This window comes from Anabas testudineus, chromosome 2 (genome assembly GCF_900324465.2).
Source record: "Anabas testudineus chromosome 2, fAnaTes1.2, whole genome shotgun sequence".
In the NCBI taxonomy this organism is placed as follows: domain Eukaryota; kingdom Metazoa; phylum Chordata; class Actinopteri; order Anabantiformes; family Anabantidae; genus Anabas; species Anabas testudineus.
In genome coordinates, this window is record NC_046611.1 from 4,672,825 (window position 1) to 4,688,119 (window position 15,295).

General features: G+C 42.0%; 2 protein-coding genes across 2 annotated transcripts in view; one reads left to right on the forward strand and one right to left on the reverse strand.

Moving 5' to 3' along the window:
- Nucleotides 1-5,720, reverse strand: part of LOC113164835 (receptor tyrosine-protein kinase erbB-4-like) — a 213,877-nt gene extending 208,157 nt beyond the window's left edge. The window contains exon 1 of the mRNA XM_026364347.1: nt 5,394-5,720. Within this exon, the coding sequence (XP_026220132.1) occupies nt 5,394-5,457 (64 nt within the window). The 5' untranslated portion in view covers nt 5,458-5,720. The remainder of the gene's footprint in view (nt 1-5,393) is intronic.
- Nucleotides 5,721-8,207: 2,487 nt separating this feature from the next.
- Nucleotides 8,208-14,582, forward strand: LOC113164205 (receptor activity-modifying protein 1-like). Its single transcript, XM_026363381.1, has 3 exons — nt 8,208-8,448; nt 10,084-10,222; nt 12,826-14,582. The coding sequence occupies exons 1-3, from the start codon at nt 8,394-8,396 to the stop codon at nt 13,079-13,081; spliced, it is 450 nt and encodes a 149-aa protein (XP_026219166.1). The 5' UTR covers nt 8,208-8,393; the 3' UTR covers nt 13,082-14,582.
- The last annotated feature ends 713 nt before the right edge of the window (nt 14,583-15,295 follow it).

Here is a 15,295-nt window from a genome sequence, read left to right on the forward strand (position 1 = left end):
TCACATGGCTCTAGTAAACTCACCCAGACTCTGGCATAATCTATAAACCAAGTCTTGACACGAAATCAGCATCAAACCCCTGTCTTTGAATGGTTTGAAGCCCCCAAGCCAATCAGCACACACACACACACACACACAGAAGAAAACACATGCGTGTAAGCATGTCAATGACAGTTTGAGTGGTGTATGAAGGAGCTGCCGACAGCATGTTGTCCATGAAACAAATTGGGTGTCGTAATTAAAGGGGGAAAAAATGAGCTGTTTTCAATTCTCCCTGTGTGCTCAGTGACAGCCTCACACACACGTCTAATGAAAGACAGAGGGAGTGTGTGTGCATGTGCCGATATGTGTGTGAGGAGTGAGCCAGTAAGTGAGAGAAGGAGGGCAGAAGGAAAAGAGGGAATGCCAAAAGAGACGAATGAAAAAGCTGTAAAAGGAGGAAAGAAAAGCAGAGGCAGTGAAAGACAGATGAAATAGGGCAGGGAAATAAAATGGAAACACAATAGGAGATGTTAATGGATGAGAACAGGAGGAGACAATGTGCGTGTGAGGGAGAGGGGACTGAGATAAGGACGTAGAGAAAAGGAAAAGAGGCGATAAATGTGTGAGGGGGAAAGAGGAAGAGAGCTAATAAAATAAAAGAAGGGTTCGTATACGAGGAGAGAAACTCTGAAGTGGTGTGAGCTATCCCGCACTGCTGGGCAGGAGTTGAGTGTGTTTGCAATGCTTGCCTGTGTGAGTGTGTGTGTCTGTGTGTGTGTGTGTGTGTTGGGAGTGTGTAGGAAGCTCCTCAGACACAGGATGGAGGCATTTGTCTCTGAGTGGAATTACAAGTGGCGGGCCGAACAAACCCTCCAGTGGTCTAGAAGAAACAGAAGAGGTAAAAAAAAAAATAAAAATTCCTCTGTCTTTCCTGTCCTTTCTTTTCTTGGACTGTGCCTCATTCATACTGTGCATGTGTGTGTGCGTGTAAGAGAGAGAGAGAAATCAGACTGGAAACCAATAAAAGTAGATTCAAGACTCCAGGCAGACAATGAGGAAACATAAAGCTGCTCCGCACTTAAAAACCACTAAACAAGGCCTCCGCTGGGCCTTCACCTTCACGAACTTGAAAGACTGAGTGCACATGTGCCAAAGAAAAAGAGACCAACGTGTAGAGGAAAAGAATCAAAAATAAGGTAAAAGCGCATGTGTTGACAGGAGGGTGTTTACAGTAAAACCCTGTGCATTGGTCTACTGTGTTTCTGTGTGAGTGAGATCTCAGTCCTCCTGAAAGGGGACATCTGTGCCAGGCTTCCAGCCTCCGACTGGCCAATCTAACTCACACTAGGAGTTGGCACCAGACGCCTCAGCACAACCAAAGCCAATCCTGCTCATCATTAGGAAGCAAAGGCACAAGGGTTCAAAAGTCTGTCCAGCCAAAGACACAAACAAGAGCGCCAGAGACGAAGAGGAACCAAGGCGCATCGGGACAATTACAGAAGCCAATAAAGCCGCTATTTTGCACCCAAGTCTTGGATGTTTTCCTTCCCATGCTGTGCAGTTGTGTATCCGCATGTAAATATTTGGGTGGTTTGCAAAGTCAAAGAACAGAAGCCCCTCTGTACAGCGGGCGGGCAAACTGAATATCAAGCAAACAGGCTTGTGACGCAGCCGCATCGCTTTCGAAGGCCTGGGAAAAAGGAAAGTAGGAGACAAAACGACGTTGCTTCTTTCCCCAAAGAGAACAGCGTCAGCTTTGTTCAGAGCGTGCAGATAATAATCTGAGCGCCGATACAGACAGTGAGTACCATGAGGGTTAGTGCACTGCTGTCTCAGGCCTCGGAAAAGCGTTCCATCACCCCCCACGCGTCACATAGTCATTTGTAAGGCTCCTCTCACGGCCTGCTGAGACTGACCAGTTACGACAGAGGAAGCAAATAACGGCCCACACCTCAATGTCACCCTGACTGAAGTGCAATTATTATTCTTTTGTGCAAACAGCCATTTTCTCTTTGTGTTGGTCAAATGCACTGAAACCATACACATCTCCATCAGCTCATCAGAAACAATCAGCATATTTGACTAACATCCAGCACAAAGCCTGGCAGATATCAAGTTATGATAGCCATGTTGACTAATTTAGAGCAAGACTGGATTCCTTCACCCCCCTCATCTCTCATACTGTCAAACAAAGGCCTCGCGGTCTAGACTGATCCTATCAAAAAAAAAAAAAAAAAGCTTAATTAGCTTGTAATAAATTCTCATTTCCGCCAGTCTTGTACAAAGCTTCGGCCAGCTCCACAGCTCCGTGCACGCCAGCTGACGGACGCCAAGTAATTTGATACTGGCATTCAGCAGGTTCCTTTCCAGCCCCCCCCCCCCCCTTCTCCCCTGGCCATTTCACAGGAGAGCGCATCTTTAAATGTCACCCAAACACATACACACACACACGTGTGAATGCAGCCTTTGTCATACGCACTCAAGAACTGTGATGATTAAAATGTTTGCTGCATTTGTTTTACCAAGCAGACGAACGGAGGATGATGAAATTATTGGTATAAGCTTCATTTAAAGGTGAGAAGAAGACTGTGTCGTCACGTCTTAAATGCCAAAGATTCTCCCCGTCGAGCTCTGCAGAGAAATCAGCAGTACAGGGGAACACCATCACACCTTTGATGTGAAGTTTGTTTTTTTTCCTCAAGACACAGGAAAGAGCCTGAAGAGCGAAAAACACAACATCAAAACAGACTCCTTAATACCAGGAAGCTAAGGAAAGACTGGTGTATTCGACTGAAGATGACAAAAACCCTAAAATCACTAGAAAGACGGAAACTGTAGTTCACAAAAAATGCGATCTACTGTCAGTCGACTTTTCACTCTCAAATACATGAGACAGTCTTCCCCTGTGAATGGCATTACCTCTTGCTGCTATTGGCCGAGTGCGCCAACTTTCTGGGATTCAGTAAGCCCTAGAGCTTTAAAGACTGCTTGATGAGCCAATTGGTCGATCAACAGAAAATTGATTGAAGTTGTTTCAGTATTTTTTTTTGGCAGTTCTGAGAATTAGGATTTTGCTTCTTGACCAAACCTGCCTGTAAAGAAGGATGCAAAAGGTAATCAGCCGTTAGCGGTCACTTGAACACATCGTAAGACTAATCCTGAACTCTGAATCCGTTCTTTTTCTGTTTGTTTAAATTAAAATGAAGATTAATGTGAGTCTGCAGAAGGCCATGTCTCTACACAAATATGGAAAGCTCTCCGCGCACTGCCAGCAGTCAGTCAGAAGAGCGCAAAGCATCAATCAAGTTAGTTGCAGTGTGAACACCTCCATGCCTGACACACGCGTGCTGGTACAGTACAGCACATCACACAAACACACAGTTTAGTGTTTACTGCTCGGCTGACTGGCAGGATTGCTGCAGACATTTGTCTCGCAGCAGGAGCAGACAGACAAATTCAATCAGCATATTAAAGACCACTGAAGTGCTAACCTTGACTTATTTCAGTCTGGCACAGCTTTAAATATGATGGACAGATGGTGTCGCCTATGATAGTTTAAAACTACAATAAGGCGATTAAGTGAAGGGAGACCAAAGAGTGGACAGATAGCATACAAATATCGCCTCAGTATACACCCACTAACACCCACACACAATGAACTTCCCAAGAGGCATAGCTGAGATTCTTGGGCTGAATTTGCATCACAAATGTCTTGGTTTGGAGTGTATGCATAAAGAATAAATAAGCCAGCAAGGGTGCCACTTTCTTCCCTATTCATCCCGCCTGTCATCCATCCACGCATGCATGCCTCCATCCACTCCTGTTTAACAGCAAGCATTCAGCGCCTTCCATCCAAGATCCACACCAGAGCCAGCGGGAGTATGTGTGTGTGTGTGTGTTTGTGCCTCAAGCTCTGCTTGAAAACCAAAAACCATCAGAGGTCGAGCCAAAATTCGACCTGCCCATGGAGGCGGGCAGAAAACCGTAGTGGAATCCCACTTGTGCCCTTGAGAGGTTGGAGGATGGTCTAAGTCACAGCTGAACATCAATTCACCACAAACTTTCCAATGTTCCCACTCCTGGAATGTGTTTCTGTTTGTGTTTTTCCAGTTCAACGTTGCCAAAGTTTTATTATATCAATTAAGAAGGCAGATTCTGGCATCATGAACTGTATCCGCCCAGAGTCATATAAAATATTACTATGCAAATATGTCGACGGCGTCTCATAGTCTGAAATTAGCAGAGCAGATATTACACCAAACTCCAAACCAAACAGAATACGAGAGCGCATTATGTCCCTATTGATTGGTACTTCTGAGAACAAAAGCTGATTGCAAAAGTTCACCAGCACCTTTCTCAACTTCAAAGCCTCTAATAATTATTTGCTTGGATAAATAGGCAGTTGGTTTTTGTGGCAGACCCTGCTTCATGAACAAAACATCACACAGCAAGCGGTGAAGCTTCAAATGGTTGCAGGAGCAAATATCCCAGCAAATCTAACAGCATATATCCTGAAAAGGTGCCAAAAAGAAAACCATGTGTGAAAATATCCCTAAGTTCACCTCAAATGCTTTACAAACAAGCCCTAGTCAGAATACTGCAAGAACACTTAAGTGATAGTCGTCCAGAGACTGACACCACAGGGGTCCTAATGATGAAAGCGAGATGTTTTCCCACTGCTTGTATAGCCTTTGGTATCTGCTACATCTAAATTATTCACAGACAGTAGGAAATAAAAACTGTGCCACTGATATAACCGAGATCTATTCACATACATTTGCGCAAATTGCCGCGATTCTCACTGTATCAGTGGAAATTAAGGGAATTAAATTAAAGCCATGGCGCATTCATTCATATTTAGAGTAAAAATATGATACACCTGAGTCATCTGAGCAGCGCTAACGTGAGAAATTCGCTGCCTTTCAGTGAATTTTGAAACATATCTGATACCAGATTTTTCTTTACCGATCGAATCAGACACGAACATGTGCCAGATAAAAAACCTTTAAAAAACGAAATACGAGGGTAAAATAGCAATAGCAAATATTAAAAGGCACTTTGGAGACGCTTTTACGCAGAGCCCGACACGCTCCCCGAGGCAGCTGATTCTCACAGTTCACTGCAGGTGCGAGGGAGTCTCGGTGTGGTGCTTCACATTAACGTCAACGTGGCTGGACGTGAAGTTGGATCAACTTTATAACAATGAAGTCAACTGAAATGCTGTTGCTGATGTTCATTAGCATCCAGCGAAGCGCTGCTCTCTGTGTATCCTGACATTCTGCTTCTATGTGCAGGTTTGTGACGGACAGGAAAGGTGGGTTTTGACAGAACTGAACGCTCACTTCATCCAGGCTTTTGAAGTCGGACACAGACACAGACCCAGGCGCAGAGGCGCGCATCCGGACACTCACCTGATTGCGCCGCACTCGATCGGATCATCACCAAAGTGAAGAGAACGCAGGCGGGGAACTTCATCTTTAAAAAAAAAAGCTGCTTGTCTTGTTAACTCCCGTAACTCACATGTCCAATTAAGATATCCTCGTTGTTCAGACACACACAAGCTCACACAAATAAACAACCAAAAGAAAACGTCGGAGTCTTCTTGGCTTCTTAGACAACTGACACAGTTTCCGTGCGCACCCAGACCCAGCGCCGTGGAGAGCTTTTACGCACCGCGCTTGTTGTGTTTGTTTATCGGTTCCCAGACCAGTGTTTAGGTCGGTTTCCACCCCGGATACTATGAGCCATTTACTCCTCACACTATCATAGAGCCGGTGGCTTGGGGGGGAGAGGAGTTGAGTGTGTGTCGGAATGGGGGGAGTTCTGAACACGCCTCCTTGGTGTGATTGACACCTCCTTCAACCTATTAAACGGACTATCAAAAAGATTAGGACGATTTGGTGCTTTTTGGATTTCCTCCCACCTGACTTATCGCCACTCCTAAATGGCTATTAGGCATCTTTGCTGCTGTCAATACACCTGCCAGGAGCAGATTTTGTTTTGGTTTCCCACTGAGTGGTGTGGAGTCCAAATTACTACCTGTGGTCCCCTTGGTGTTGGGAGAACAGCACCGACAGGGTTTGTTATGATCCTGTAATGATCATAATTTAAAGCCTTTTATCATTAGTTAGACTACAAGGATGAATTTTAATAAAGAGACAGATGACAGAGTAATGTCATTTTACGAATACCATGAATTATGGTGATTTATAAGGGAGATGGGTTATTATTATTAAATTCTAAAAACACCACTTGCTCCACTTGTGTTTGTAGACTACAGAGTTCCAATAACAGTCTAAAAAAGTTTGCTGCCGTGCCAGCAGAGTGACCCTCTACAAATATCCACCACTAGCAGGTACAGCCTATAAAATTTGATGATGCCAGCCTAAAGGGGCTGCAGTGAACAGAATGGCTCCAGCTATATAACATTCTCAGGGCCGCTCATTTTACAGGCCTGTCCACCTATTCTGCCCTACCCTGGCTTAGTTTGTGGTGTCATGTGAAAGTATGAAACGGGCTGGCAAAACAGCGAGGACAAAAAGATTTGTGATTTGTGATCCATGTAAGGTGAAAACTCAGGCATAACTGGCCATCTTACAAAATTACTCCACAGCTTAGGCAGCAAGGCTGCTAAGTGATCCTTGTTAGATCCCCCCAGTGCCAAAGAGAAGCTTCATTTAGTGTCCTCTGCTGCGCTCTAGGGGAATTTTCAGAGAATTACTCAACTTGGAGCCAATTTCTGTGTAGCTGGGATAAATCACAAAGCAACATTTTGGGCCTTTTATCACAAATATTCTGGTCACAATTTTGGGAATTCAACAGAATCCATTAAAATGTCCTTAAACAGCCATTATTGTAAAGACTGTAAGGGAGCGTGTGAAAATTATTTGGGATGAAAAAAAGTGTAAGCACATTTTATTATTTCTCTAGTAGTGTTTTTTTGCAGAGCAGTTTTTTTTTATTTTTTCCATTCCTGATTGATATTTTATTGTATTAATTCCTTGTACTGTGAATCAATAAATCAGTGAATAAACAGATTTTTTTTATTTTATAAAAAGTTGTGCTACAGTAAGATTTTGACAATTAGTGGCTATTTAAAGATTGTTCAGTCATCTTTGATTAAACTGCATAACACCGACTGGGATACCTGGGAACTTCACTTTTCACCTGTTCATATAATTGATTGTTTCGTTTTTAATAATGAAAATAACTGAAAATGTTAGGTTTTTTTGAGACTTAGAGGTTTTTCTCTAAATCAAAAATGTTCTAGGTTTATTATGACAAAGTCTAAGACTCTTTAACACATAAGCTTCAGGGAAATAAACTCTACTTACTCTCATTCTGCACACTGCATTATAGAAGAGACACAAAACACTTATTTGAGTTATGGGATTGGGATTACTCTCTCTCACACACACACTCACAGATGCAGACAGTCACACTGGGTGGCAGCACAATGCAGAGCAGCCTTGTGAATACTAATGAGCATCATTCTGTTCCAGTACAAAAGTCTTCAGATAAAACATTCAATTTGTGACACTACTGAGCTGAGTGAGATGCGCGCTGATTTGAGTACAACATGAAAATAGGATTTCTGTCTCTGTGATGTGAAATGGCTCTTTGAGCAGAACGATAGCTCAAAGTAAAGGTGGTATTCCAAGTAATCTATTACCACGTAATGGACGTGACACATAGGCTTTCCATTCAAAACCACTAATGAATAACGATGTTATATTACATTGGCACAGTAGTACATCAATAACTGGTGCTAAAGCAGGAAAATGGTGCATTTAGGAGGACTATTCTGTACAAAATACAGTTAAAAAAAACTCCTATGGGGAGTCTGTGTTTGAATTTAATGGCCTTATCACAGTTTATTGCAGACTTTTACAGTAATATACTTGGCCATAATATTACTATAATATTCCACATGGGACATGTGGTGTGAATTAATGTGGACTTTTACAACTCTTACTACTTGGAGATTATTTCTTTTATCACTATTATTTCCATATGTTTGGTATTCTTGTCAATCAGTTTTACTTTTTCTTGTAATCACTCCCCGGGTTCATTTTGACAAGCACTAATTTTGGTCTCTGACATTGTTTCGTCCCCTGTGCACAGCACCACGCTGGAAGCAGCGGGCCAAGAGGATCAGATGACAGGCGCAGCGTCTATGATTAGGGCTGTTGAGGGGAAGGAGGCTGCCTTTGTGGAAGGTCAAGGGGCCGTTACGCACAACCAGTTGGTGCCTTCTTGTTGACTGCACACCGTGAGTGTGTGTAATTTAGTTTGCGACGCTGGTGTCGTTTCTGAATCAGTGACTTTGGCTGGAAATCTGAAGGAAGAATGAGATATGTGCAGTTGATCTCCGGGGAGTGAGCAGAGCGAGCATAACGTCTTGGATCAGCATGGCTCTGGCGAGTGTATCATTTCTGAAAGCATGGCTTGTGTTGTTGTTGGCAGGTGAGTGAATCATCAAGTTCTCAGTGAGTTAAATTGAAAAAGTTTTATTGGACTACTGTATATGGTTAATATATGGATATGAATATGTGAATACAGTAAATTGTAAATTAATGAGCATGTGTATAACAAAAGCATAGTTGTGCAGTGCACTTCCATCCATAGCATCATATGTACTGTTCACCAGGACTTTGACAACCAGCATGTACAAGCCAGCATGTACAGAAGCATAGTTTACTCAGCAACACATAGACCACAGTGAAATGATCATTTATTATGCATAGTGTTGTATAATTTCTGAAATGTTTCTGAACGAATGCAACACAGCAGCAGTTAAAGGAACAGACAGATAGAAATCGTGTCGAAGAAGGCCTCTTTCACCTTTTTGAAAATCCCCACTTAAGGAGCTTTACGTCCACTCCCACATGGAAGGGAGAAAGTGAAAACTAGGCTTTCGTGCTGAGCAGCACAGCAGCAGGCAAAACATGAGTCACATTTGAGCTAAATGCGTTATCTTATATTCATGAGCATCAGTTGTTAAAATCCATAAATATTGAGCCCTGGAATGGCAGGCAGCAATCATGATTCCTGTTAGGCCGTTTCCTATCCCCTAAATGTGGAAAAACTTGCCGGCAGTAAGTCGATAGAGTGCAAACCTCCAGTTAGAGCAGCGTCGTAGCATCTGTCATGATATGGCTTGATTTTCCTGGAAAGTGGAAAGTGAATGCATCGCTGGTTAGCAGCCAAGTTGGAAGGCAACTTCAGAGCAATTCAATGTCAGATTTTCCAAAACAAACAGGTGCAGCACATCCTTCCTTCTCTAGTAATAAACAAGCTAATAAACACTTGGTGTTTGCTGATTTGTCATTTAAATCCTCTGTTTTTGTGCTTGTTTGATGCTCCCACACCTGACTTTAGTTCTTAAAAAACGTCTCAACCCTCAAATTTAAAAAGCAAACTACACCGCCGGAAGGGCCGCCACCATTTTTCACATTCTCCTTTCAGTAGCATCTCTTTTGAACTCCCCCCGTCAACACATTCAGTTTTCCTTTGAGTGTTACAGAGCCTCCGAGAGCCAGCTGAGACAGAGCAAACATAATGGGCACACAGTTGGCCCTTATCAGGCCAGCACAGACCGGGCCTTGCCATGTTTCTCGATCGTAACAACAACCTGTGCGTCTCCACACGGGCCTCTTCCGCCAGCTTAAGCTGCTGCTCCTACTGTGCTGCTCAGTGGTGTTACATTCAGCTCTGAGTCCTGTGGGACGGCTGCGGTCTGCCTTCACGTTAAGAGGCTGTTTACACACATCTCTGAAGTAAACAAATGGGATTGGGACTCCAACTGCAAATTAAAATCTTTTCTTAGCGAAAGTAACAGCCTAATAGGGAAGAAATGGTCCAATAGGAATAACCATTGCCAGGATATGACCTTGTTTGTTGCACAAACATATTCCTAATTATCTAGAATTAAACAGCTCAAATAACCCCTGTAGTCTTTAATAATAAAAAACAACAACAATCTTTTTGTATTTTCACAATGATGCTAAGTTTGGCTTGTTGCTCGCTGAAACAGAACGATCACCCAGATTCATTCACTCAGTTTAATTAATACATTTTTCCGTCTGTTTCGCTCTCTAGGTCAAGTCCTTCCTTCAATATCTGGCTGCAACAGGGATTTCTATGAGAAGATGCTCAGTGATCTCTGCTTAGTTAAGTTTGAATTTGACATGGGAGGACTGGAGCCTGGCCTGTGGTGCAGCTGGCCGGACACAATGGAGTGAGTTCACCTACAGAGATATGCATAAAAACCAAAATAGGTCACAAAAAAGCAAAACAAGGACGTAGAGTTCAGTCACACATGTGCTGTACACCTGAGTGAACAGGAGTGGATGTGGTTGACCAGGTGGTAGCGTTGCCACCTGTGCTAAACGATCAGGTGATCGTGTTTGAAACAGCTGATGCAAGTGCGACTTCAACACCTTGTTTGAAGAAACCATTAAACTCCATCTGATTCCCAGTCAGAACATGTAACTATAGAGTTCCAAAGAACCAAATCTGCAGCGTTATGTTAGTTTTGTTTCTGACTTTTATTCACCATTTAGTGAGTTTTTATTTCACTATAGTCGCATTGACAGACAAATGATATTTAACTTCCTCACCACCTGTGTTACATGGTTCAGATATTAACTTGCCTTGCACAATCTCCTTATTAGCAACAACAGCACAGACGCACTTTAGAGATGAAATACTGGCATTTACTTTATAGGGCTCATTTAAATTTTGTTAAATCACTTTGATTCAGGAGTGAATGCTAGGATTAATATACAATTTTCTGCAAATGGTATTTAATGGACCATTTAAAGATTGCAAATGCAAGATTAATTGCATAAAGAAGCTATTAAAAGTGAATGTTTTGCTAAATATGAATGCTCACATTACAAACAGCACATAGCATCACATCAAATGTTTGTGATGCTCTTCTCAGTCTCTTCGCAGGATGTGTGACCTGTGGACTCTGTAGAGAATGTGCTAATTGTTTTTTCTAATGTCCACAATGTGATGATCTATGAAGTTTTGCATCGTGATGGTCATTATTAACTCAAGTCTGTGTTTTTACTCCCATCGCTTGAATGTTTTTCTATTGCATGTGTGTCTGTGTGTCTGACAAAGGAATGAGCTGGGAGACCCACAGGAGAAGCTACTGTCAAAACTATGATTTCCCTCCTGGTTCGCTGTCCCCTCTCTGTCCAGCACATAATTGGTGGTGGTGATCCAAGTGTGTGTGTTTGTCTATAACTGAGTGTGCAGTTGTAACTCATCATAAAAAAAAAAAAAGTCCTGACACAGAGGTTTCTGCAGTCGCATCACTCTGACGGCATCATGAGGAATTGTTTCTAAACAGAGAGGCTGATTCTACACCGTGGGTTCAGTGCTACACCAGGAAACTTTTAGAAGAAGAAATTTTGCTTATGAAAAGTTGAATTCACGCACTGTTTTAAAATGCACCCCTTGTTAGGATAGTACAATTAGGGTCTTGTTTCTGCAGCTTTGCTTGATTTTACTAGCTTGTACTGGATGAAGTGACTGATCAGTAGTCTCGTAATTGCTAATTGTGGCTATAGTGGCTGCTGTTGGAATTTCATAATTTGTGCCTAAAATAGAGAGCAACCATAAAAAAATCATAATGCTAGTGGAAAAAGTATGTGAACCCCTGGAATTAATCTCCACTGACTTTTCATGTTTTCTCTGTCTATTGTACAAAACCCCTCGAACATCTTGTGACTCTCCAAACAACTTGATCTGCTACTTTTGCAATCAGATAATTCTAATAGTGCATCATGTAATTTAACTTTCCCCAAAACCATTAAATGGGAACGTGTGTCTGTGGAGGCACAGGCTTGTTTATATGCTTTATTCAGTGTGTGGGTGTATATGTGTGACTCTCCCTTTTTTCAGAGTTGTTAGGTTTAAAACTTACTAATTCATTCTCACACTGTAGTGCCCAAACGTGGCCTGAACAAAAACATCCCAGTGTCTTTTGACTTATCGTTGCTAGAAACCAAAACACCTTCTCTGAGTAGTGGCTTAACACCTAAAATTTGTATTAAAATCCTCGTGAGAGCCTCCTTATCCCCAACACTGACCTTTACCTATGTATGCAAACTAAATACTAATTTTAATGACAACCACAGGCAGTCTTAATCCTAAGCTATTTTTAACACTTACCTCGAAACCCATTCCTGATCCAAGGTCTTACAGCTGCCGCACCAGGTCCTGGTGATGATAGAAGGTGCAGTGAAAAACCCACAACACAAACACACACACCTGCCACCACTACATACCAGTTATGGAATTCATGCTTTTACCCAAAGCTGAATAGTATTTCTTTCACTTTTTGTGGCCCCACCATACTGCACCAAAAAGGTTTGGTGGACTCTTCCACCACAGGATTTGTTTTTCAGACCATTTGGCTGCTCTTCGTCCAGTCATGCACTTGAACCCACTGGTCATCCGGAAACAGTGTGGTTCCTGGTGTGGTGGAGTCCTATACCGAGGGCGCTACCCTGTTGGTATGCGTCTCCACTTCTCCTGCCCTCTAACACCTAGAGGTTATATTTAGCTGTGTTAAGTCCATTGGTAATTCTAGACCCTCCTTTTCCTTTTTTGTATGAATCCACTACTCTGGTCTCGCTTCGAAAGGATGTTTCAAAGACACTATGAGAAACAATTTAATTCTGTTTTTTAAAACTCAAAATAATTGATGGGAGTAAGTCGTGAGGGCTCTACCTTTAAGAGGGTCATTCAAGCCTTTTCTTGTTGAGCCACCTTTGAAGTTGGACCCACTGTTTTTCTGTGACTGTGTTTTGTCGCCCTCTGCAGGATATATGGGGGACTAACTAACTGCACCTATCAGGTGGCCTTGAAGATGGACTGTTTCTGGCCAAATCGTATTGTCGACCGCTTCTTCATGCAGATTCACCGGACTTACTTCCACGACTGCGCTCTGACCGGTCGGCTCGTTCATGACCCGCCAGTCAGCATCCTCGCTCCATTCATCACAGTACCAGTACTGATCACCCTGCTCATGACTGCCCTGGTGGTGTGGAGGAGTAAACGCACAGAGGGAGTGCTATAGCAACAGTTGTAGTGCTGGATTAGGGCTCTGAGAAACAGATGGACTGTGTGATGTGTGAAGCTGTTCGCATTAATCCTTTACTGACATGAAACTGTATTATTCCTACATTAATATAGATACAACTTTATGTGCGGTGCCATGAAACTATTGTCTGACAGCAGCAGATGTTGACCTCAATACAACAATAAATGCTCTATTTGGTATAAAAATAGAATTTATCTGTGCAGTCGTTTTAGTGGATGACATCACCAGTATGCTAGAGTCAAAGTTTGGCAGGGCAAAGTAATAAAGTTCTTTGAGAGGGGGGATTCAGGGGATTTGGAGACCATGCATGTTAATTACCATCTGTTCCTGTGAACCTAAACAATCTGTGAACAGATAAACAACAGTAGAGTGGAGGACAGTCAGGGAGAAGCCAGCGACGTGGATAAATGATTGAAGGAGAGGTGGAGAAAGAGGAGCCAGAACCAGAGCGAAAGAATTCATTTACCTGGTGCTGTCAGTGCTTCTGTATCTGTTTTTATCAGCTGCTTTAATTTTTATAGGGACTCACGTGCATCAGCTTAAATTATGTGCAAATACAAAACCAAATCCAATTCATTCATGTACATTTGTTTTCAGTGCACTTCTAAATACAGGCACTAAACAAGAATAGTTTTTTCTTACCTTGGTCATAAAATGTTACTTTTATTTCAGAGAGCTTTTAGGACTCTACATAAGGCTTAAAGTGCACTTTAAACACACTTTCATCCATCACTGGATGACAGGGCTCCGTCTAGTGTTCACTGCACACACACACAGGCCAACATTTATCCAGCCGTGAGTCCATTTAATTATAACTTCATCAGCTTCATATTCTTCCAAAAGTGTTGGAAAAGTTGTGAGTCCCTGATGCAACCAGTCAGATTGATCAGGGATCACAGGCTAGCCAGTACAAATGGTGTGATGGTGTACACAGGAAGTCAAGAAGAGACATACCATTTAAAATAAATTAACTAAGAGACTAATGGCAAAATCAAGGCATTTGCCACACAGTTGGGGAAATACATTAGAACGTAGCAAATGACTCCCTGATCTCCCTTCAGATCACACAAGACAAAGCACAGTTCAAACTGTTTCCAGAGCAGAACTGCGTGTAAATCGTCCCAAGCTGTGATAGTAATTAAATACAATGTCAAACTTTTTTTATCCATGTAAAAGTTATGGCTCAGCACTTCCCCACTATATATTTTGCTTGCTGGGCTGTTCTGTCCTGTCACTGGCAGGGGAATTAATGGTGGCTATATTATCAAAGCAGTAAAAGGCTTCAACAGTTAAGCTTAGTCAAGCAATGTTTGGCTTTTCTGATTAATGCCCAAGACTGTGACAGTATTCAAAGACAAATTTCAGCAGTTTCTGATAATGATAAATGAATTTAGAAGGAGATTAGGGGATCAGCGTTGAAGCAAATGGAGGTGAGAGCTCAGGGACAGAAGTTCACGATTAGACATGTGGATAAGTTGGAGTTTGATATCTCACTTGTTGGAGATGTTGGGCCTCAGCCGGGCCTTTCTATTGAAGTTTGGTGAGTTGCTTAAAACAGTGAAAACATCTAGTTGTGGAGATAAAATGATAAGTACAATGATTTCCAGCGAAGATGCACTTTCTGAGTAGAGCCAACGGACAAATGTTAATATGCTAACAAACTAAATGAATAAGTTGATAATTTGATAAAGCAAAACTAACCTTGGACGTTGGTGTGGAAATGATCAATCTGACTGTCAGAGATCTGTTGACATATTGAATGTCAAAAGACACACACATACACACAAGACAAAGCTACAGAGACACAACTAGTTGCTTTTTCATTAGGGTTTGTGAAAAGGTTTGTTTGATCCTCAATGGTTTGAGTTGTGCTGCTTAATACTTCTGTGTGTCACAACATTCATAATAGCATTATCTAATACAGTTTAACAAAATACTGTACAGATTTAAAGTGTGGATGAAACAGGAGATACAGTAAGCTGTCCCCCAAAAGTCAAAGAAACCAATATAAACTAGTAACAGACCATAGAGAACCAACAGCTGAGGAATGACCTACAGTTGTTCTGCCCTCCCCATATACAATTAAAAGACTAATTAAAGACGTTTGTACTTTTTGCTGCTTCAAATTAATTCAACTTCTATTCTTATAAAAATGTTTTATGAGTGTATAAGTCTTAGAATTGTTGCAAA

Excerpts from the sequence above, each read along its gene's own strand:
- LOC113164205 (XM_026363381.1), top strand. The coding sequence starts at position 8,394 with ATGGCTCTGGCGAGTGTATCATTTCTGAAAGCATGGCTTGTGTTGTTG. Across the intron at positions 8,449-10,083 it reads GCTTGTGTTGTTGTTGGCAG|GTCAAGTCCTTCCTTCAATA; the intron begins GTGAGTGAATCA and ends TTCGCTCTCTAG. Across the intron at positions 10,223-12,825 it reads AGCTGGCCGGACACAATGGA|GATATATGGGGGACTAACTA; the intron begins GTGAGTTCACCT and ends CGCCCTCTGCAG.